This window comes from Centruroides sculpturatus, unplaced genomic scaffold (genome assembly GCF_000671375.1).
Source record: "Centruroides sculpturatus isolate CEXI.00-Female unplaced genomic scaffold, Cexi_2.0 scaffold1164, whole genome shotgun sequence".
Classification (NCBI taxonomy): Eukaryota; Metazoa; Arthropoda; class Arachnida; order Scorpiones; family Buthidae; genus Centruroides; species Centruroides sculpturatus.
In genome coordinates, this window is record NW_019385363.1 from 68636 (window position 1) to 94560 (window position 25925).

At 29.8% G+C, this 25925-nt stretch overlaps 1 protein-coding gene across 2 annotated transcripts; it reads right to left on the reverse strand.

Annotated features, from left to right (window-relative positions):
- Window positions 1-30: 30 nt before the first annotated feature.
- LOC111638146 lies at window positions 31-23692 on the reverse strand. Of its 2 annotated transcripts, XM_023383789.1 has the most exons (7): window positions 23334-23690; window positions 8722-9018; window positions 8155-8259; window positions 7783-8088; window positions 4895-5011; window positions 663-780; window positions 31-563 (listed from the first exon to the last, which is right to left on the reverse strand). In XM_023383789.1, exons 1-7 carry the CDS (start codon window positions 23416-23418, stop codon window positions 494-496), a joined length of 1098 nt encoding a protein of 365 aa, XP_023239557.1. In that variant the 5' UTR covers window positions 23419-23690; the 3' UTR covers window positions 31-493. The 2 variants fall into 2 exon arrangements, with proteins under 2 accessions (XP_023239557.1, XP_023239558.1); XM_023383790.1 differs by lacking the exons at window positions 31-563; window positions 663-780 and adding an exon at window positions 1084-1215 and having other exon boundaries at window positions 23334-23692.
- Window positions 23693-25925: the final 2233 nt, after the last annotated feature.

A 25925-nucleotide genomic window follows, 5' to 3' on the forward strand; every position in this document is an offset into this window, starting at 1 on the left:
TTTTTTCTGTATTATTGCTTATTAAACTTAACACTTATTCAAATTATACTTTAAAAACAAGATAAAATTTAACAAATATTTTTAAGTAAAAGCAACTCATTTACTGAAGTGAATCATCAAATGAAATTTATTATATACAATATAAAATATAAATTAACAATAATAACTTTACAACAAATATATACAAATTTTTTTTAATTTAATAAATAAAGATATTAATTCTGCGCTAAATATCGATACTGTTGTCTATATATTATGTGATGTAGTCTATGTATATTATGTAAAGTATGTTGGGCGACATTTATACCCTGATAAAATGGAAGGAAAATAATTTTGAAAGTATTATTTTTCTCTAACGTAATTTCTTTTTAAACCCATATTTTATAAGGAAACTTGTACAGAAGTTTAAAATGTAAATATATATTTTTTAATTTAAAAGAAATATTTCTATGATTTTAGATTATTGGGATATTTACAAATATAATCCAGATTATTAATATTTATTAGATCTCATTGATTCAGTTAATTCAGCAGCCGAAGATTTTGTTCTTTTTTTCGAAATTCTGAAAATAGAGATTATAATTACGAATCTTTAAACCTAATTTAAAAATTTATTTATGGAAAAAATCAGGTTTTAAAAATAATTATAAAAATTATTTTACCTATAAACAATGAAAATTATTGCATTCGTTATTAAAATTGCTCCAATAATAGTAGAAATAATAATTGCATTCGTCTCGGCTTGGCTTAATCCCTCTACTGAAAATTTTTTTATCGTTTCTGAAAAACAAGTTATCAAATAAGACATAAAGCAACAAAAATATTCCTATTAATCATTACACTATAATCTATTTTTAAAGAATATAAAATCATTTTAATATTCTGTAAGAGTAAACCTCTTACAGAATATTAAAACGATTTACTTTGAATTACTTTGAAAAATGAGATTTCTATTCATTTAATTTCAACTTGAAAATTTATCACTTATTATCTAGGACAAAATGCTGAATAAGATAACTGTTCTGGACACATGCATTTACTAGACTTTAGGTGACGTTTGAATTGTTATACAATTCAAACGTCATCTAAATCATTATGCAAATCCCTTTCATTACTCTATAACGTTCACTTTGTTTGTAGAGCTGTATATTGTTTAGAAAACGACGACTGACAGTACGAATGTGCCACCGCCTTCGCTACATACTTTTTCTCGTTCTGAAAGTATCATAAAGGGAAGACAATTAGAAGTCAAACGAAGTAATTGGTCCTGAAAGTATATTCACGCATTAAAAAAAAAAGCTAATCCGGCCCTAAACAAGGCTGCAAGGCTGACCAACCTGTCGTCTTTAGTTGTATTTGCTGCGAAGAAGCAACAGTTTCCGATTGAAGAGTGTCCAAATTATACAGTTAAAACAATAAAATCCATACAAATTAAATTAAACAATAAATAACGAAATTACTAAGGTAAAAGATAACAGCTTGGATAATTATCCAAAGCTGTTATAATCAGTTCTTCCAGGCTAGTGTGCTGTATAAAACAAATAGTTCGGCATGAATCGATTTGTTTTATACAAATAGATTCATGCCATAGTGAGCAGTCCTTGATATTTCTATCAACGTGATAGAAATATCAAGGACTGCTCACTATGATTCAGTGCCCCCAATGTGAATCTAAAGGAAACATTTTTTATGTTGATAGAAAATCGTTACTACACATAGACTACTATCAATAAATGGAAAATTTAAATCAGTTTTTCTTAAAATGTTGATGTCGTATGTTGTATAAAACTGCACGATTTAAAATAGGTTCTGAAATTACATTTCGCAGATACGTAGTGAATTAAAAATATTTTTGAATTACAATAACTATACTGACTGTTATACACAATATTAGTTTTCACTGTTTATATTTTAGAAAATATTTTTTCTTTATTTAGTAAAGAGGTCTATGAATCCCTATGTGGTCTGTGATCTTATATGTGAAAGGATTTACAAGTTTATTTTCGCTAACATCTACTGTAACTGAAATTTAGCTTTTTAATAATGAATATAGGTAAGAGTTGTTTATGGCCGATCCACATCATTGATTGAATTTTAAAATTTATAAAACTTGGAAGTATTTTGTGTAATGTGAAATTCTTATTTAACTACATTTTATGTTGTTATTTGAAAATGGAATCTATTGGTTACGCCATACTCTTAAAGGTGTCGACAGCACAAAACAAGGAATTCCTGATTTGATAATTCTTATTTTAGTAGATGAAAATGTTTTTATTATTTTAGTATTTATCCAGATGCTCCTTACAACTGTAATAATTATAATTGAAAATCCTTGGCTCTTCTCCTGTATAAGGTCTTTTGATGAGATACTCTGCATTTTATTAAAGATCTCATTTTTCATTCTACTAAAACACTTTAATTATAATTTTTCAGTTTATCTTTCTGTGACAAAGAATTATAGGTTTTGTGGATTTAAGCCATGAGACAGAAAAAAATAGAAAACAAATAAAAATATGTCCAAACATGTGTCGACTTTATTAATTCTTGTAACTGATCATTCATATATCACTGAAGTGGAACCTCTATATTTACTGAAAATATTCATACAATATAATCTGCTACTGTATATATTTAAGATATTTTTTTATAAAAGTCAAATTGTTCATTATGTATTAAATTGATCCTTGCTGATTAAAAACAATAATTAAACTGAAAGATAAAAGTGGTCTAGTACCTTCAGATCTTATAAAATTATGCAAATACTGTATTGAGAAACTGTAATGAAAATTTATAGCATAAATTCAAAGCACAATTTTAAAAATTTAATGAAATATCAATCTGAAGTTATGAATATAATAGCCAGTAAAAATATTTTTAAAGATGAACATCTTTCCACTACAATATCATTTGACGAAGAACGACCTTACAGAAAACGAATAAAATTTTGCTTAGAACTTTTCTTCAAATTCTCTCAAATTAGATGAAGTCACAAAATGTATAGATATAGACCTATCATACCATCAGCGTGATGAAAATATTACGTAAAAATTAATTAATTGATTCGCTTTAAGTCTGTTTATAACAGCGTTTATTATCTCTTAAAGTATTTTAATGACACATACATGTTTTAGTGTATAAAATAAAGATATTACAAAATTTGAACAAGTAATATTTGTTACAATTACTTTTTTTAAATAAATAAAAATATTTCTTCTATAAATAAGTCTTTTGAATGATAAACGAGTATTTTTTAATTACTAATTAAATATTTAATATTTAATTACTCATCTTTGCACTTGTTTGCCGAAACTGGCGTAAGAATTTGCGGGTGATTTTTAAAGGCAAAATCATGTAAGGTTTTGTTTATAAAACTTTCCTCCAATAAAGTGCGTAAACAGATGAAAATAAATTTATTTAGTTTAAAAATATATTTTTATATAATTTTTTTATAATAATTATTAATATAAAAATATAGAATATTAATAATAATAAATTTTGCAATATAAGGTATTAAAGCTATTTATATCTTTCATTTATTTATCAAAAGAATTATTTTTTATTAGTATTTAAAATTGTAAATGATTTTTATTCTGCATGTTAGTAAAAGGATTTTTCTTACACCGGTCATTTATTGTTTTATTTCGTTCAATTTTAAAGATAAATTTCACCAGTATCGTTAAAATGTCATGATTAGGAGTACCGTATATATTCATGTAAAAGTCGAATTCTTTAAACCAATTTTTAAGGTCAAATTTATGGGGTCGACTATTACATGGATACTACTTTTCAGAGGCTGAAATCCAAAGTTTCCGAATCAATAGCAGAAACCCAACTGATCTCTAAACGAATAAAAACAAAAACACGGCGAATTACAGTAATATCTTGACCTGTTCGTGAAATACTACGGTCGACTTTTACATGGGATCGACTATTACTCGAGTATATACGGTAAATAAAATACGGTATGTTGTTTTAAGTCAAAGCATTTATTTACTTTATTTCACTTCACAACTTAGTTTGAATATATTAAAAGAAGGAATATTCTCCCGGAATCAATGGAAATATAACTTGGTAACTGTTAGAGTCATTCCCATAAATAAATCGAACATACTGTAAATTAGATTTTATTGCATATTTTAAAGTGCTTTCCTAAATATTTGTTTAAACTAAGTTTAATACTTTTGATTTACATTTTAGTATTTGGATGCTTAACTAGAACTTACATTAGAAATTATATCAGTTGAAATAAGTTCTATTTCATAAATATTAATCTCCGAGTGAATATTTTTCAAATGATATCAATCAATTTTATGTTGTTAATTTGATGCATTATACTTAATTCACTATGGATTGTGATCGGCCCAATGTTCGCCCACTGAAAGAAACTCAAACCGAGCAGATTTAGATAGTCTATCTCAATAGTTCAAATCTGATTCAGATTTCCGTAATTTATCACGTCTGATACAGACACGCCATTTCATCCATGAAGACTGACTCCATTGTGGATCACCTTCCTAAAATAAGCGAAATTGGGTAAGCCAGGTGACTTTGATGTTTTGGAGTTTCGCGCTAATAAAACTGAAGGTCATTCTTTAATAAATCAAAACTTCACACGTCTCAAAAATAAATATATGATTACAAGCAAGTAAAAGTTCTCCAGTAATAAGCAAAAATTTAGATTGATAATAGTTCAAACTACTTCTTAAATCCTTGCTCATATTTTATCAGTCATCTCGATTTATAAATTTACATTTAATTTAATATAAAACGTAGCTTAAATAGTAATGAAAAAAATTTAAAATATATTGTCTAGAAATTTATATAGCTATACAGTATTTTATGATTATTATCCTTAAAAATATATATAATCAAAAAAGATAAATTTATAACTTACCAGTAACAGTACAGTTATTTAACGATACTGCTTGACCATTTTTACAGTAGCATATGTTTGAACGACAAATACCATCATATAACCTGCAATCATCGATATCCCAGCATTGAAATTTTTCTGAAAATAGTTTTGGAAAAATTATTAACTTTACAGAAATAATCATTTGCTTTATTGTTATAAAATTATTTCGAATCTTGTTATCTTAGTTAAAGATAATTATTAAAGATAAACTATTATTATTAAAAAATTAAAAATGTTCACGAGAATCTTTATTTAAGGACTTAAATAAAGAATTATTCTGGGGGACATTTTAAAAACAGGACAACAAGTAATTTACATTATGAATAGTTAAAAAGTTCTTTCGTTTATTTGGTTTTTGGCAAAATATTTCGGGTGAATGTCAAAAGTAAGTCTTATACACACAAATATAAGCTGTTCTGGAGAACCGGAATTTCATCTGATAAAAAGTAGAAAGTATACTACTAGAGTATTGATTAAAATTGGAAAATCCTGTACTTTATCTCCCAAATTTTAGTAACATATCTTCAGAATTTGCAATGATAGATTATAATTTTCTAACAAGCATTCGATTTATCTTACTTAAAAGTTCTATTTATATCAGTATTTCTCAAAGTAGGCGATATCTCTCCCCTGTTGGGCATTTGAATTAGCAAAGGGGCTATTGCTTTCTACACCTGTTCTGTGTACACAGAGGTCCTCGTCCCTGTACACAGAACAGAGGGCATTACTAGCAACAGTCACAACCAAGGGGGGACCGGTGATCCAAAAAAGTTTAAGAATCACTGGTTTATACAGTGAGCTACGCTTATTGCAAACACGGATAATGTTATCAAAATTAGAAGATCCCAAAACATACTTTTTATATTGTATTATAATTTGTATTTCTTATGGAAATCATAATTTGATTATTCTTATCATTGTATTCGGGTAAATAGGTCTTTTTTATGTTTCTCTTTTGTGCTAGCAGCCTCAAAATGCTCACAATACAATAGTTTAATTCGATTGCATTACGCTGGCTGTTGTTGATGTTTGACTGATAATTAATAAATACTGTAAAAATAAATCAATAAATTCAGTAGCTAAATAATATTGAATTCGAATTACCAATATTTATTAATTAATTATAATAAAATGTATAGCATGAACTTATTAAAAATTGTTTTAACGTGTTTTTTTAATGTTAGTCAATGAAACCAAAATTCCTGTTATTGTTGTCTTATTTTCTTGCTTGGCATAATGTTATCAGTCGGTTACTGTTATAAGTTTAGGCGAATCTCCAAGGTGATTATCTTAAAATAAGTTTCATTGATATTGATATACAGTAGACTCGCTTATCTAGGTCGTTTATTAGATTTATTATAAAATATATTATATATAGGGTAAAATATTAATTATAATAATACCATATTTAAAGACGAATATGTTGGTTAGGATAAGGTTCGAGTTATTTTTTGAAGTTTTAATAACTTAATTAAATACAGTAAAATCTTGTTTTATGCGAAATTGACCTACGCACCGTGCCTCTTCAACTTCTGACATTCCAAACACGGAGAAATACCAAATGCTACTCACTGTGGTTTGCATGTATTTTTCTCAATTGTATATTCGATACGGTACAATAAAATTTTTAAAAATACAATAAAATACAATGAATATATAAACATTCATAAACAATACTTAGTTTGGTATTTTTGCAATCTAAAGATATTTAATTGATTTTGTTTATCACTAATTTATTTAGAAAAATCATTTAAAATCTGTTTTAGATAATATATGTTAATTAATAAAGGAAAGATTTATGATTATTTGTTTTATCTTTAATTTACAAAAAAGCAAAAAAAAACAGAAAAGTTTTTAATCAGTTCAGTACATTGGGTCTGAAATTTGATTTTCGTTTAGTTTAATAGAAACACTTATAGAAGAAGAAACAAGCACAAAGCTGTGCAATCTATATTTAACATTTATTTATTAAGATATATTTACTTTTGGTTTTTTCTTAACTAATTTTTACCTGCTATTAATACGCGTCGTTGGTATAAGTCTCTAAATTTTCGACATTACAAGTAACTATTAATATATTATACCGCGTTGTACCGAGCTGTTAATAGGCCTAAATTAAAACTTATTTCAAATACTTTAAAAGTAATTTAAAAGATTTTGCAAAAATTTGTACAATTATTTTCTAAAATAATTTTCAGAATGGCTCTAAAAATTCAGATGAATATAATGATGGAAGTTTGATTTCATAATGTCATACATTTTGCAAGAATTGGACAATTCTTCATTAGAAAAATTGTATATTAGTATCAAAGTAACAGTTAGTAGCTTTTGTCAAAAAATCGAGAAGTAATACAGTAAAGCAGACAAAAACCGTACGCGATTTGTGATATGTAATTCGATGTAACTTCAAAAGAAATCTAAATGTTTCAATTTCGTATACTTGAATGAAAGGAAACAAATATTTTTGAAACAATAATTAATTCCTCAGATTTTTTAAAACTCTTTTCGCCCTGTGGGTATTAAGAGAATCTCATTGTTAGCAAGCTCATTATGGGTTCGACCAAACCCACAATGAAGCGGCAGGGTGGTGAGGGACGGCGCTCGACAAATTCGAACGGACCACCACCTGAAAAATTCCTGGGGTTTTTTCGACCCCATCTGGAGTCGATCCGGAGTCCCTCAGAGGGGTAGGCTGCAACCTATATCGCCCGGCTCTCCGGCCATCAAATTCTTCCTAGATTGCAAAACTATCACAATATGTAACATACTGAAATGTTATGCATTATAGTAACAACATAAGTAAAATGTTTTAACCATATTTTAGCGTTTTTAAAATTATCGGAAATTATTAACTATAAGAATCTTACCAAGTTTCATTCGAATCGTATAATGAGAGGAAACTCTTCCGTATCTATTGGCCACTACGCAAAAATATGTGGCATATTTTCTACATTTCAAAATAGTTAGTTCACTGATCAGAATTCCATGTTCTTTTCGATAAGAATAAATGTTGTGCCATTTATCGCTAGGTTTAACTATGCCTTGGTCTATCAGACCCCACGAAATTGTGGTATCGTAGCCCTGTGTTTTACATATGAGATGCTTATAACAACTATTTGGCACTATTGTTGGATCGTTATTGAAAGGCTGTAAATTGATAGTTGGTGGAGAATCTAAACAAAAAGACTAAATGAGAAAACAATTTCATTTGAGCCAATTTTTTACATAAATTAACTTACTTTTTCCGGTACAGGATGTTTCATTTATGCATACACATTGATAATTTTGACACACAGAATTTCGGTAAGGTTTGCAATCGCTCTCATCTAGACATTCCCATTCTTCTATATACTCAAAGAAAATATTTCATCAATATATAATGCATTTATTTGAATACATTTTGAAATATTTCATATGTTATCAGATTATTACTAATATAAATGCATAAATACAATTGTAATTAAATTTGAATTTTTTTTAACTATCTTATTTTAATAGTAAAAAAGGCATTACTATTTAAAATATAACTTGTAAAGAAGAAATAATTCTCTTAGATTTGCCATTCAAGCTTAATCAGTAATTCAGGCAATGTTTCCTATATTATATTGAATAAACATTTGCAGTCGATAGAAAGATTCATATCGGGGCAATTAATCTAAATTTTCTTAAAAACATTGAGAGTTCATAAATCGTGACTAGAATATACTGTGAATTTATATAAATCTTAAAGAATGAAATGTATTATTATTGATTTTTAATCAACTAATTAATTGAAATAGTAAATAATAAAATCTTAATTAACTTACTGAGTTTTAATATGATTGTTGTTGAATCCATTTCCGTATGATTCTCGTTACTAGAAATACAAGTGTAGGTTGCATTTCTGAAGCATTCATTTATGAAAAGTTTACTAACGTAACTGTTGCCTAATCCGGAATCCACAGTGACAATGTCCGAATTATTGATCAATCCTGAAATATTGCTAATCCAATAAATCTCAGGCTTTTTTAACGATTTCACTATGCAAAATATGCTAGATGTGCAGTTTTTCAAATTCACTTCATTTGGAAAAGCTACTACTGTTGTAATTGAGTGAAAATTACCTATAAAATTTAAATAATTATAAAATAAAAATAAAAACTTGAGACTGTTTACATATTTAATAATATAAATCTATATTAATTTTTTAAATATTCATTTAAATGAAAATTTATAAGTTAATACGGTATTTCCTCGCTTCTAAACGAAAGTTTTACATCCATCTTTACTTGTCTATAGTGCAGGCACGTGAGGCATATTCCTAAGGCCCCCGGTCGCGGGGCCGTCGAAATTGAAAAAAAAAACATATACAATTTTAACAATAAAGTTGCTTTATCGTAATTTATACTTTTATGGCTTCAACTGGACACTATTCGTTTATGATATCGTAAATTTAAGTAGAAGAGCCTCCAATCTGCCTAAGGGTTCCGGGAAGATCTTAAATCTCTTAATAAAAATATTTTAAAATTTTATTTCAAAATCATAATGCCTCTTAGAATCGAGGGAAAACGGTAATTACATATTATACAAAGCTTAAATCGTATATCCATCAGAGTTTACCAAATTATATACAGTATATATTTTTGGTAATTTATAAATATAGTATGTACAGTACAGTATGTTCTTTTTAAAGCTGTTGAGTTTTTCACAGGGTTTTTCACATAGCCTAAACAATTTTGAACTTATTTAAGACTATATTTGTAAAAATATTTGAGTTAGGCTCTGTGGAAACCTTTTATATCTACTCGACTGTTTTAAAAATAATATACTGTACTGTACATGTCAAAGTAATTAATAACTTTAATTATAATTAGTAATATTAATTATATGTTTATTGTATCTATTAATTAAATTTTAATAAGTCAAGTTATATTAAGCTGCATCTCTTTTTAATTTTATTAAAGAATAGACTTGATAAAATGGCCAATTTTATTATTAGAATGTTTGAAAAATACATACACAAAACTGAGTAAATTCATTTTTAAATAACTTATTGGAAATTTTAAAATTTCTAACGATTTCGGCCTTAGGAGGATTTACCTAGTTGTGGTATTATGCTATCACCGGGTAGGATACGTGTCAGGATCTAATCAGCATTTTACCTCTGGGTAATCCCACTGTCGACTAATATTTTTTTTAATATATGACTTATTGGAAGATATTTCAAAATCGTCCTTATAACAGAAGTTAAAAATAGGTATAATAAATATGTATAGATTTAATTTAATACACTGAAAGTGTTACATTTGTCTAAATTTCATAATTTATTTCTTGATTTGTTTTAATTTTTCTACTTAAAACATTTTATTTTTATTTGGACAGCTTACTTGCTTACTTTATTAATATAATAATAAAAAAATTTCAATTATTAACTGTAATAATTTGATAATGAAATAGGCCTAAGTAATAAAAAATAATTATGGTTTTACAGTACATACAGTAGTATATGTAAAACCTGAAATCAAAGATAAAACTTATGTTATTGATTAACGTAAATACTTAAACATATTTAAAAGTTTAACTCAGTAGCTAACATTTCTGTTTAGGTTTCTCGTATAAAGATTAGATTATCATATTGCTCAATTTTTATCTTTCTTGTTATAATAACGTAACATGATTATGTATATACCATTGTAATGATATTTGATTAAATATCNTACTTAAACATATTTAAAAGTTTAACTCAGTAGCTAACATTTCTGTTTAGGTTTCTCGTATAAAGATTAGATTATCATATTGCTCAATTTTTATCTTTCTTGTTATAATAACGTAACATGATTATGTATATACCATTGTAATGATATTTGATTAAATATCCTATATCGTGAATCAATAATAGATATAAATCAATCTAAAAATAGAAGTTATTTATCTGATTTTCTTTTTCGTTATTTCCACCCAATTTCTAGGAAAAACATAATCCAAACAAAAACATCTGAGATTACAAAAACATCTTTTAAGTGAAACATAAGAAACAATAATAAAAATCTTGCGGATACCTAAAAAAAATGGAAAAATGGACTATTATCTAACTCGTCATAATCTTTTACTTGGCATAAATTTTTACATCTTGGATGCTTTTGTTTGGATATCAATTGTTTTTTGGTTAATGATTGTGTTATTACATCAAAAACTAAGACATGCGTACAGTACTGTACAGCAGCGCTGTCCAACTTATCATAGCTCGCGGGCCATATTTTCTTCACCAAATATTTCGGGGGCCAAGAAGGTTGGTGATGGCTAATTGGTCGGCTGGGAATCACGCTACATGACATTTGCATAGTGCTACGGTTCAGTAAGCACTAATTGGTCAGCGAGTCNAAAGTTTAACTCAGTAGCTAACATTTCTGTTTAGGTTTCTCGTATAAAGATTAGATTATCATATTGCTCAATTTTTATCTTTCTTGTTATAATAATGTAACATGATTATGTATATACCATTGTAATGATACTTGATTAAATATTCTATATCGTGAATCAATAATAGATATAAATCAATCTAATAATAGAAGTTATTTATCTGAATTTCTTTTTCGTTTTTTCCACCCACTGTCTAGGAAAAACATAATCCAAACAAAAACATATTTTAACTGAAACATAAGAAACAATAATAAAAATCTTGTGGATACCTAAAAAAATTGACTATTATCTAACTCGTCATAATCTTTTACTTGGCATAAATTTTTACATCTTGGATGCTTTTGTTTGGATATCAATTGTTTTTTGATTAATGATTGTGTTATTACATCAAAAACTAAGACATACGTACAGTACTGCACAGTAAATATAGTTTTGTCGGCGCTCGGCAAAGGCCGCTTATCGAACACTTTCAGTACTCCGTTTAGTAAAATGGTTATGAAAAGTTTTAATTCACATAAATGTGAACTTTTCTTATTCTGGATAACAATCTGAATAAAAATCATTCATTTCGATGCAATTTTATCTTTATAAGAATAACACTAAATGATTAAAAAAAAAACCCGTGAACTTTGACTTATGGATCCAGCACCTCACTGACAACGAGAAAGACTTAAGTTTAAATTTTGAACTTTCTAGATCTAGTAGTTTTTCTCTACGAGCGTCTGCAGTGCCGGATGATGAAGAAAATACAGCATTTTGGCGATTTTTGCACTTTTCGACTGCTTATATTTCGGTAATCAGTTTATAGAAAAATCTGAAATTTTGTACACTACCTAAGAAAACAATTTTTATCTTTTGAATGAGGTATGTAACATTACCGTAGGCGTTTGGGGCGGAGAAATCGACCCCCGAAAATCGCCAACTCTGATTTCTATATATACAGCCAGTCAGCGACTTTTTTACTTGGCGTGGTGTCACTACCATGACTTTCGTTAGAATTAACCAAGCAAACATGTTTACAATGACGTTTACATTAAAATTGAAGAGTAAATAAAATTAAATGTATTAAATATTCATATTAAAGAACAATATAGAACTATGTTTTAATTTACTAAGATTTAAACGTAGGCTACTTCTTTTACTGATATTTCAAAAATCTTATTAATTAAACTATTCAGAGACGTACGAAAGTATTAGGAGTCCCGGGTGCAAGGTTTTTGCCTCTATATAAACAAGAATAATATATAAATACCTTATACAGTAAATTTTAATATATACACTTATTTTTAATTAAGTGTATATATTAAGTGTAACCATTAATTAAGTGTATATATTAATAACTTGCTTAGTGTAACCATTACATCTTTTGTTTACTTTTTTGAAATTCCATTTTGTTTTTGGGCTCCCATAGATCCAATCCAATGCACCCTCCATTTGCATGGCCTGTCTATCGATGCCATTTGCATGGCTCTGTTTATCGATGCCTGTCTCAATTTATTGATAGAATAATAAGGTTTTGGTCCAAAAAAATCATTAATTAACTAAAATATATTCAAAAGTATTGAATATATTTTAGTTAATGTAAATGCACCAGAAATTTTAAATAAATTGATTAAATACGATCAATCACTTGTCCTTCTTTAAGTCGCTTTCAAACGGAAAACTCGGTCTCGTCCATTCATTTTCTCATTGAAATCATATATATATATATATAATTTCAATGGGAATATATATACTGTATATAAAAATCTGATAAACTTGAAATGAATATTTGTAATCGAGCTGTCTAGAGGATATTGAATGTTGTAGCGGGAAGACATTCAGTCACAAATTGTAAAATCCATCACTCAATTCGCGAAGACAGATTTGTATATATATTTGCTGATGTTCAGCATTTATTTTAAAATATAAAAGCAATGCTGATGAACAGCAAAATCATTAGAATATCTGCTGATATGAAAGAAAAAATGGATTACCATGAAATGAAATTTTGTCAAGCCACAACCGAGTTAGTGGTACGCCAAAAAGAAATCATTTTTTTAAACTGACGCCAAAATTGGGTGAAGATCATTTTAAACAAATGAAAGTTAAATCTAGTACTAATGTTATCAGTCAGTGTCAGTAATGCACTAAACTTTCTGTCTGATGAGCTAAAAGTTTTTTAGCTGGTGCGAAACGCGGCCCTGCGCAAGATGGAGACGATTACTTGGTCTACAGTCCAGATTTGTTACCGTGCAATTGCCATCCATTGGCCTTTTGAAGAAAGCTTTGGGAAACAGGAGATTCACCCAGAATGCTGAAAGTGTCATACATTGGATCCGTCACCATCAAAAGGCTTCTATTCTGCAGGTATAACAGCGTTGCCTGAGAATAAGTGTCATTGTGTGAAGAGGGGTTCCCAGAGAAGGAAACTTAAATAAGAACTATGTAAAACATCGCTATAACTGAAATTCCGGATAGAAGTTGAACGCCTTTTTATTTAGTAATCGTCAATCAGTCGTTTCTAAGTGCATATCGGACTTTATTCACTCATTATTCTTATCAATAAAGACATTTAATCAAGCTTTAATTTTGAAAGTACAGAATTTTTATTTAAACTTATCAATCAAATATAAATTATCTGTTTAAATATTAATTTTTTATTTTATTTTCAGGGTCGATAACGAAAGCTTTTAGATAGCTTTTCAAACTATGATCTATAGATAACAATATGGTCACTCCACTATGCTTTAAAAATCTATAATATGCCACTTTCTGCCCGTAGATGGCGTTTAATCGTATTTAGTCCGTTTTCTTCCATCAATGCTTTATTAATACAGTAAAGGATTATAACTGTTTTTCCAGAACAGCAAAAAGAATTACTAACTACAATACTTTTTGAACTATTTTTACGATTATTTCCTACTATTCTATTTTGTAGAATAAATGTCAGGACAAAGAATTATTAAAAATAAAAATGGCAAAAACGATATATGTATGATACTAATAATAATTTTTCAACAAATTAACAACACAAAATACGAATAAAAATATTTATTTCAAAATAAAGTAATTACAAAGTTATATTAATTAAATGGGACAGATCTAATATTTTAAAATCAAGAGATGGAGACTAGTGATGGGTAAAATCTAGTAATCAGAGATAAAAAGTTATGGCTAATTAAGTCTTTCAAAAATTTATTGGTAATGCATTTCAAGTAGTGAATGTTAGCAATATGAGGCTCCACATAGGTTCCGAATCCCTCACAGAGTTTAAGGACTTTTATTATAGAAAGGAATTTATTGAACAAAACTTATCACGATGTTGTTAAACGAGGTAAGTCTCGAGCAAGAATCGAACACGTGTCGGAACTGGGGAGTTGAACTTTGACTCTGATGCTCATAGAACCAATAAGATTTGGGAAAATCGGGAATTAATAATCAGTATCATCAATAAATCGAGACGANTGCTGCAGACATTTTATCAGCAAACTTAAGATTAAGAAACAGTTTCATTTACACTATAGTCTGTGTTGAAATGTTATTTTCTTTAAAAAGTTTTTCGAGGTAAGTCTCGAGCAAGAATCGAACACGTGTCGGAACTGGGGAGTTGAACTTTGACTCTGATGCTCATAGAACCAATAAGATTTGGGAAAATCGGGAATTAATAATCAGTATCATCAATAAATCGAGACGAATATTTTGTAACCGCCAAGTCTGTCTTGGTATTCGTCACACCCACAAACGAATCTCCACCTCTCTTCCGTCCTGACTTGGGTTCACAATTCAGGAACCTCATATCAGGCTACCTTTCTTCAGGCTTATAACAGTATGGGTAGGGTCAGGGTCCACCTTTTATCTAGGATAAAAAAAAACTCTGGTGTAGGTCTTTCCTATTACTCTAAAGAGTGATAGCTCATATTAGAGTAACAGGAGCGCTATTAGGAATTAATTTTTTTCGTTCTTTTTCTGTGTTTTTTGCCTGAAGTAATATACTTCTCGATAAATATACTCATTAGAGGTTATAACTTGAGAATTTCCTGTTGAAGAACTGCTCTCGCATCTGTCCACACAAGAATCTGATTGCATTTCACATAGGCACACCAGTGGCCAAGCTGTTCCGTTCCTTGAACACTGGGAATTCTGTCGTGTGTTTGCGCCTCGCCAGGGCCTTTAGTCTCGAGTTTTTCGTGTTACAACTCCCAACGTATTGAAGGTGTCACGTGGTACCATCTAACACTCTGACGTCAAATTGGTAGTCTCGAGTTATAACTCACGTGCTTTCCCATCTCACCATGTGAGTTTCTACTCACTTTGAGTTGAGCATGTGAGATCTCTACACTAAAGTGAAAATGGCTGACGGATACGCTATTCTGATCGAAATCGAAGCGTTAGAAATAGCCGAAAGAGTTGTTTAGGAAGGTAACGAATTTTTCGACTACGAGTAGATGCCATTTCTTTTCATGTCAAGTCAACACTAATAAGAAAATTTTTAATTCGTAATTGATAAAATTATACAGCAAATTTTTCCAAAAATAAAAAGAAGTATCTAATTCATTGAAAAAAATTAAAACTATATTAAGATTATTTATTAATCGGAAATGTTAAGTTCTGATTAATAAATAATCTTAATAGACAAAACAATTTAAGAAATAGATCAAGGAAGAAAATTACATGAAGAAAAGATTAAATTAAAATACTTTTTCCATTACCCAACGGATTTTTTAGCTCCAACACACGCAATTAATTTTTCAACTAATTCTCTCCACAAATCGAATTGTCTTTTTCTTGTAAATTCGTTGTCGAATTTTCCATTGTTCATTTTCTTATTATTTTCGATATATGTTACTAATATTTATTTTTGTTCTTTTCGCTTATTTTTTAAAATAAAACATTGGAGGTTTCCATTTTGTTTCTGCATACTATATTGCTACAAGACAAAACTTTTAACTGTAACACGTGTAAACTAATTCACGTTGATTTGTTTACAACTTGTTACACTCAAGTTGATTTGTCGAATCATTATAGTCGCAAACTCAGATGCATTGTAAATAATTCCATCATGTTTGACGACACACACAATCAAGTGAGTACAGCACGAAAAACTCGAGACTAAGGGCCCAGGACGGGCTGGGCAGGTGGAATTTTCCGGGTTTTTCCACGTCTCCACGTCTGAATAAGGGTCAGTTATCCTTAAAAAGACCTCCCTAAAGGCATCCCCCTAGGCAGATCGCCCAAGTGTTGCGTTGCCATAAATTCACAAACAACATTTCACATGTGTTTCCATAAAGATTCAGTTACTAAAAAATGAACAAAATTATTTAACTATATAAATTCTATATTTATAAATGTCATAGGAAAGTTCACCTTTTGTATCAATATGTAGTAATTTAACTGGCTTGTGTTATAATGATTCGGATTCGATTACTATTTTTCATTTTGATGGTGACGTTTTTTATTAGGTAACTTTTTACATAAGTAAGACACATTATGAAATTTACTGGAAATACAGTAGAAAAGGTGTTAAATCCCACTTCCCACGAGGAATCTCAACAACATTACCGTTTATTGTGTGCTTAAATGTTTTCAAAAACCTGTCATCAAAATAATGGTTGCATGCACTTGACTTTGTTGTTAACTTTCGATCAAATCACGGTATGTGATGATTCCATAGATATACATGACCAATCTTTGACTTTAAAAAATGCCCTTTTTTTCAAATTTTCTATCATCATTTTATACAGTGTAGCTTGACTTACATCCAGGTGCAAAACATCTGGGCATATTCTCAACTTCATCTAAAATAAAATATGAATTTACATTATTTGTAATTTTGGATGCAAATATTGTACTTATCGTAGTAATCTGTATTCATTTTAGTTAAATTACTGTGAAAAAAACGACAGAAAACAACACTACATAAAAGATAAACCCTCGTTCTCCCGCTTACTTATTACAAAAATTGGACGACGTGCGATCGAAGCGTTACTAGTGGCAAAAAGTGGCATCTTACCAATTTTAGTTAGTCAAATAAAGGAAGTGGCATGACCATACTGTTATCTATAGATCATGTCTCAAACATTGCTGCAGACATTTTATCAGCAAACTTAAGATTAAGAAACAGTTTCATTTACACTATAGTCTGTGTTGAAATGTTATTTTCTTTAAAAAGTTTTTGATCTATTTTATCTATAGAATTTTATTAGATTGGAAGAAAATAATTATGAAATCAATATGAAACGATTACTGAAGGTAACTTATGGAAGAGTTATTCAAAATAGCATAGTGCTTATTTTTATTAATTGCCAATAAATAACGCCATTTTTGCTGCATCCTGATGAAAGCTAATGACATCTCTCTCATTCAGCCAAATTGCGGTTTCAAGAATTGATGGATAGATTTTATTTGATCAGATAAGTTTATTAATTAATGTATTATTACGTATTTATTGCAGTTGAATTCTTCGACGATACCCTCTACAGTACATAGAATGCAATTAATTCAAGTTTAGTACAATAAAGGTGGTATATTAGAATTCTATCTCATCATGTGTTTCATAAAAGCATTGTGTTATTTAGGTCTAATAAGCCGACGTGTAAATAATGACAAATTAGGGAAAAATGTCATAAAAAGTGCACAGGCGAAATGGCTTTCTGTATCATTTTGCTTACCATGCAGAGTTACACATGGGAATTTAATTCGAATAGTGGGTTTCTTCCACGCTTTCAATTCGAGGAGAGATCTGAGGATTCTTTGCTAATCCTCTATATAAAAATTTATTTTCTACTGAATTTTTGAAATCTGCCATCCTTCCTGTTAGAAAACAGATGGGTTGGCTTATAGCGACCAAATCGTTTCGCATCACAAAAGCATTCTTGCATTTCGCTTTCTTTCTTCGGCCTCATCAGTGGCCGAAGAAACAAGGCGAAATGCATAAATAAATGATTGCAAAAACATACAAATAAAAACACTTTACATTTAAAATATAAATATCTAGGTATAAGTGCTTTTATTTCTTCTATAATCTAAAATGTAATATTAATAAAAAAAAAATCTAGTAAAGTAGAAGATAAATTTTATAATAAAAATTGTATTTGAAATATATTATCTATGAAATTAATTAAATTACAATAGAATATCTTAATTTCTACACGTACAGTACATGTTAGCCATAATATTATCTACTTACTCAGTTTTATTTATAAAATTTATGTTTTAAAGATACAAGTTGCAAATAAAATTTATTTTTAAATTTTATTTAATATTCTTATTGTCCATAAGAATATACAGTCAAACCGCGATATTGCGCCCTCCTAATTAGCACTACTGAATATTTGCCCACGGATATTCCTCACAAATATTAAATAGAGAATTTTTCAGTAGCCTACTTGTGAATTACTAAATGTACAGGTACGATGTGCGTTGTAAAACGCATTGTTGTCAACAAATTGCGTGAGTTTCAATCTCTAAATTTCAAATTTGCATGTACAGTACATCTCACTATTGTGTATAATTCGTATTGTATACTTCAATTTATCTCACACTTGATTTAGTACTAATTTCAAAGGGGAAACAAATAATATCATTAAATTGAGATTTTGCTGTATTTTCAATCTGTACCAGTTACAACGCCGAAAAAGCCGAAGGAGTCTGTTTCACTTCAGTTTTTTTATATTCCAGATCCTCGATTATCAAAATAAAAGGATATAAGAAATGCATTGGATTGTATAAAAAAGTGGTCCATCAGTGCCAGAGTGGATAAAACCACTGAACATTGATAGCTGGTCGTGGGTTTGAGCCTCGCCAACGGGCTGGCCATATTGAGATTTTCGGGTTTCCTTCACATCAGTAACATCTAACTAAGGTCAATTTCTCATAAGAGTCCTCCCGGGAGGCATCCTCCTCTCCAGATCGCTCACATGTCGCGTTGCCGTAACCGAATATGTCTCATATTAAAAAACTATTATTGACTCGTTGTGTGGTAAAATGTCGATTATTTATTTGAAATATGATTATTGGCCTATAATTTTTCAAAACAATGAACTAAGATGTATTTGGCATAAATTTTAAAATATTAATGAAGAAAATAAGAATATATTACTTGATATGTTACATTATCTTAACAGTTTAGAAACATTTTAAACAAATTATAATCTAGTTACTTTATATGTGAAATTCATATATTAAATTACATCGTTTTTGCCTATTAGAAATCCAATATGTCTTCCATAACAAATTGATAAAATATATTTAAAATAAGAATTTTTACAAACAACAGGAAAGTAATTACAATCAAACCTGTAAACAACGGCCGCTAACAAGAACATAAGTAATGGCAGTTGTTGAGAGTGACTGTAAGTTAATTAATTTGTATGCATTCAACATTTATAAAACATTGGCCCCCATTTAGAGGTGGCCGTTATTGGAGATTCGTTGTACTGTACTTGTAATATTATTTATTATTAGATAAGCAAAATGGATGTTTATTGATAATCTTTACTGAATCATTTGATTCTACTGGTTAAACAGATAATACTGTATTTATCTATTTAAAGTAGAAGAATAATTCCTACAAAAAGTAAATACGGGTTAAAGATATAAATCCTGACCTTGTGAACGAATACATTAGGCCTAATAAGATAAAATACAATACAATGTTATGAGCTTTTTATATTAAAAATTACTCTCGCCTACTTTATTTTAGGTTTCCTCAGTTACAAGATTTTTGAACATAGTGTTCTATACAGAAATAGAAAAAATTATAAAAGTAGACGATGAATAATGTGTTCAATGATCATAACTGATCTCTGAGATACTTCTCATATTGCATGTGAGAAGTCTTTCAACACTGCCAAATTTCTAACTTGTCCTTGACGTTTTTAGTTTTTTTTTCTTTCTGCGTAGAACGTTGTTCTTTATTTTCTCTTATTATATGTAATAAACATTAGTGTCATAAAATTAACTAAATATGATATAATACTTTATATTTACGAAAATTTAGAATCAAACTGATGACTGTGATCTCTACTTCTTGATTAATTACAGATAGAACGAAAGAAAAGTGTAATAGCTGCATCTGCTGGGAATTATTCAACGACTCTGTGGTTCTACGGATAATTAATGGGCATTCCGATACTGTTGCCGATCAATACTTATTTTTTTACTGTTTTCTCCGTGAGCACTAGATGGCCTTTTTCTCCGGCAATTATGGGTTTGGCCAAGTCCACAATGTGGCGGCCGAGAGTGAGGGACGGAACCCGACATATCAGGGAATACTATTCCAAAAAATTCCTGGAAATTTCCGGCCGACTTCCATCAATATTGCATTGCATAAAATTAATCAATGCAGAAAAGTATAGAGCTAGAGCACTGTTGAAAGCAGATTGTACGTACAGTAATTTTAAATAATGACGGCCGGATGGCTTACCGTTCTGAAGAACCCGAAATCGAATCCGGACGGGTCTAAAAATTTCCAGGAATTTTTCAGGTAGTAGTCCGTCTGGATATGTCGGACTCGTCTCTCACCATTCGGTCGCCCCATTGTGGGCCTGGCTGTTAAAAGGGGCCTGTTAAATATTGCATGGCTATTAAAATGGGATGATAAAAGAAACCCTCTTAGTATGCACAGAGCGAAAAAGGTTTTTTAAAATCTTTCCGCCTTGTGGGCACTAAGAAGGCCTCTTTTAGAAAGCGTATTATGGGTTCAACCAGGCCCACAATGACGTGGACAGGTGGTGAGGGATGGAGTCCGACATATCCAGACGGACCACCCCCAAAAATTTCTAAGAATTTTTCGACCCGTCCGGACTCGATCCAGATCTCCCAGAGCGGTAGGAAAAAAAAAGCACCATAGGAGTGCCTGACGAAGCAAAAATATACTGCAGGGCATTATTAATACTGTCAGGCTTAATCTGGCTGGTTATCAAATGTATCTCCAGTCTATGATAGGCTTGAAGATTGTATGGTTACAACGGGTTTTCAAAAATTGTCTACAATGACAATGTTTGAAAGTTCATTGTAATTCCTGATGTCCATTCTTAATAATTAGTAGTAAGATATACGGTAAATCGCAAACATCCGTGTTATGGTAATTACGCAAATTGCTGTGTCTATGACGGTAGTATTTTGTTATACCGGCCAGGTATTTAGAGTCGGTTTAGCAGAGTGCAAACAGTGTGTGACAGAATGAGATAAACGAAAGCTGAAAGATGCGAGATGTTACAACTTTACCTTCAGGGATGCAGCATAAGTGATGTCGCAGTTCGGTTTTATACATTCATCCCAATCAGCCCTATCCCCAACATAATACAATCTTAAGAATGATAGCTAAATTTCGACGCACGAATGTCTTGGATGATGCGCCAGCATTGAGAGACCCGTAAGTTGTACGACAGAGGACGCAATTATGGACATCATAACTGCATCCTCTGTAAATTCACAGTAAACCAAACTACTGTACTTCCAATCGCTGTGTGGCTCTGGTTTCCTCAGTTACAAGATAAATTAGTTCAATGTCTGTACATACGATTCTCAACAGGTTCTGTTATCATCTGTAGACGACCCGGCCAATGTCATCAAGAACTTCCTGAAGACTACAGTGCAAGGATAAACTTTGCAGAAATATTTATGGATCTTGGCAACATAGACCCTACCGTTCCCAGGCGAATTTGTTTCACGGATGAAGCATCCTTTTACGATTGCGACGAAGTAAACTTCAGTAACGTGCGCTACTGAAATACACTCAAACTACTGCAGAGTGTTAATTAACCCCATGATCATTGCATGGAATTGCAACTTATCCGGAAAGAATTGTATAAAAGTATAACGTTCGTGTACAGAAAAAAATAATCCCATTTTTCCGATTCAAATACGAAATTGGTTTTAATCTTCTTTAAAAAAGTATTCTATTAGAAACAAAAGTTTAAATGACACTAACTTAATATATGAATCGTATGACAGAGAAAGAGGATATTTAAAAACATTAAGCCATTTAAATAAATAAATAAAAGAATACTTTGAGATAATCTATAATAACGGCAAAGAATAAATTTCAACTGAATCTCAGTCATTTAAATTAACTATCTCCGTTAATATGCATTTATCATACATATCATATCATTTATCGTCATACCTTTACATGATAATATGTGTTACGATAAAACTAGGTCTATATCCAATATTTGAAAAGAAGGTTGTTATTATTTTGGCTGTTTATGCAGAATTTAAAATAAATAAACTTATTTCATTTTTATTTTCATCGATCTTTCGTAGGTTATTCTCCATTTCAAATAACTTTGCCATAAAAGAATTTAATAAGAAACAAAATCTTACGTTGTAACTAATTCATATAATTCTTTTAGCTTTAATTTAAAAATATTTGCATATTAGTTCATTAAAGTTAAGTTATAGAAGTGCGTGCGGGCGTTCAGGGCCGTCGACAGCTTGTAAGGGATATTCGAAGGTAGAGTGGACCCCTTTTATCTCTTAGCGGGTTTCTTTAGCCTTTTGTATTTTGAACATATGAAATAAGCAGAATGTTTCTTTATTAATAAAAATCAATTTTAAAAAGTTTATTTTATGTTAGTAAAAATAATATTAATTTTACACCAGTACGAATCACTACAAGAACCTAAGTTTTCTCTGGCCTAGAAAAAACTCCCGAGCCCGGAGAAAACTGCCCCCCTCTCGACGGCCTTGCGTGCAGCTTCAAGCAAAATATGAAACATTAACATCTAAAAATAAGACATTTGCGTGCAACATTTTACCTTCATTTCAATGGACGTTATTTGATGTTTTACAGAAATTTCAGCTTATATTTAAATTAATACATACATATTAATATTACATGTAGAAAATAAAAATGTATTTCGTGCTTGCAAAGTAAAAAATAAATTTAATTTTACATCGAGCTTTAGAATCAGTTTTCTTTTAAAAACAATAGTCAATGTTAAAAACTTATCAACTATAACGTATATTATTGCAAGATATAAATAATTACTATTACTATTAAATAAATATTTAAGAAATTCGAAATACTCACTTTCATCGTTATAAGTTTGGCAAATTTGAAAAAATGTTACGCCAATAACCGAAGCTAATAAAGGTGAACAAAAGAAATTCAGCATATTAACTAAGAACGAAGCTAGAGTTTGTCTGTATAACCAGCTTTTGACGCGATAATGGACAGATCTATAGATTATCTTATCACATTTGTCTTGTACAAATTCGATAAATTGCAAAAGAATTTATAATTTACATGTTTCTAGATTTATTATTAAAAACTTTGAATGAAATTCTGTTATTGCTTATGATGGCTTTCATGATTTCTAGAAAACAAATCTATATAATTAAATTCTTCATTGAAGACAAAATATCATATTAAAATTATTATAATTTATAATTGTTTATATTCTGAAATATTTTCAATCAGAATAATAATTATCCTATACTTAATTTAAAGTTTCTTACATTTTCAATTATTATTCTGAAATTTTCGATGATGATAATGAAATGGCTATGTACAGTACTGTATACGCTTTGTTAATATTTTTATCTACTGTTGAAAATGTTATCTCGAAACGATTGTTTTATCAAGGACAATTATTATGAATTTGAAATTGTTTCAGGAAATCTTTAAATCATATCATTTATAATATGATTCGTCGCAATTTTATGTAAAGCCTAATGAGAATAATGTAAAAATCGAATACGTATGGCAGTGAGAGTCAAGAACCCTGAACGTAGGGCAGGTATTGCGAACCTTTTTGAGTCTGTGTGCCATATTGTTGAGGTCTTTATCTTTCAAATAATTTATTCGTGTCATAGTTTTACACTTAGAACGACTATTTAAAAAAAAAAAAAAAACGAAGCAAATGTAGGCTACTTTAATTAGCATAAATTTTTGAAAAAGCTAATTGAGGAAATTAAGATACATTAAACTGAAAACATAAAACCACAATTAAAAACTGAAATTAAAATAATTTTTATTTACACAGTAAAAAGTAAACATGTCGCGTGCCAGATATTTTATGCGATGTGCCAATTTGGCCATGCGTGCCATAGATTCGCCATTACTGGTCGAGAGTCTCCATTCCAATAAAGAATGTAATACAGTGGTACCTCGGTATACGTCTGCTTTAGAATACGTCCTGTTTGGACGAAACAAATTTTGCTCGGTATACGACATAATTCAATTATACGCGCCGTCAATGAACAAGTAGCACTATCAGTGTACAAGACCAGACTAGACGTTCGCAGTGCAACGGTTTATAACTTTGTTAAATTTCTTCTGATTTTAATTCGTAAGTAAAATTTTATTATTTTTATTAATCACGAATCGCAAAAAGGCAAATGAAAAGCGACAGAAAACTAAAAAAAATTACTAGAATTACAATGGAACTGATAAAAGAGATTGTTGAGAAATACGAAGGTCTGTTCGAGATTTTAACTGTTGTCTACCGTATTCCGAGAACGACGATATGGACAATCGCGAAAAATAAAGACATTATTAAATGTGCTAACGTTGCGAAAGGGGTTAAATCAATTTCTAAACAGAGATCGAAGACATCAGATCATGTCGAGAAATTGCTTTTGCTTTGGATAACTTAAAAACAGTAGTGGAGACAGCGTATCGGAAGCAATTATTTGCGAGAAAGCTAAAAAGATACACGCTGATCTCACGAAAAATCAAGCAGGAACTAGCCAGGAAAGCGAGGTGTTTAAAGCCAGCCATTTTTTTTTACACGAGAACGGATTAATCATTTTTACATTACTTCTTACGGGAAAGGTTGGTTTGGTATACGTCCAATTCGGTATAAGTCCAAACATCGGGAACGGATTAAGATCGTATACCGAGGTTCCACTGTACACTTAGTTTATTACATTCTTTATTCTCCCTTGAAATTACATTAATTATAATTAAGTTTAGAAAATCAATTTAACTATAATATAACTAATAAAACTCAAAATATTATATAAATTCCGGCCTGGGCCTTCTATAGACCCGAACACCAGAGCCACATAACCCAGCCTTTCGTTATAATTTCACGTTAAAAATCATCTGCTTGATTATGATGTAGCCTACGGCTTCTAAATAAAAAATTTCATATCAAACTTTTGTTGACATATGTTTTAATTAATATATGCAATATTAACTTTTGTCAATGTGCTTTCTCATTGATAATTATTTTCCCAAATTTATATTTCAAATACTATTCTTAATTAAGTAAAAAAATTAAATTTAAAAGATAACTTCATGGCCACTTTTTAAATCTTATTTTTTTTAAATCACATTTTAATATTTTTTTTACTAAGAAGTATATTTCATTAAAAAGATTATTCTCGTCGCCTAACTATAAGTGATGAGAATCTTGTAATTTGTTAACAAGAGAACTTGGAATTTAAAATTTTCATCATTCCTATAGTCACAGCAACTAATCCACAAACTTTTATCGCATTTAGTTAATGAGCCTATGCTTATATAAACTTAGTATTTCAGTTATTTCTAACGTAATCAGTGGCGTACCGCGTGTGTCAGCCGCCCGGGGCGGAGGAAAATTTCGCCCACCCCTTATTTAGGTATTTCAATTTAAAAGACCAAAATTCAGTTTTGTCACAGAACAAGCAACGAAAA

Bases quoted from the DNA above. Each gene is read 5' to 3' on its own strand.
- LOC111638146 (XM_023383789.1), bottom strand. From the start codon at position 23,418: ATGCTGAATTTCTTTTGTTCACCTTTATTAGCTTCGGTTATTGGCGTA. The intron at 8,260-8,721 runs GTAAGTTAATTA...TTGAGTATATAG, and splicing joins AACAATCATATTAAAACTCA to AAGAATGGGAATGTCTAGAT. The intron at 781-4,894 runs GTAAGTTATAAA...CTTGTTTTTCAG, and splicing joins AAATAACTGTACTGTTACTG to AAACGATAAAAAAATTTTCA.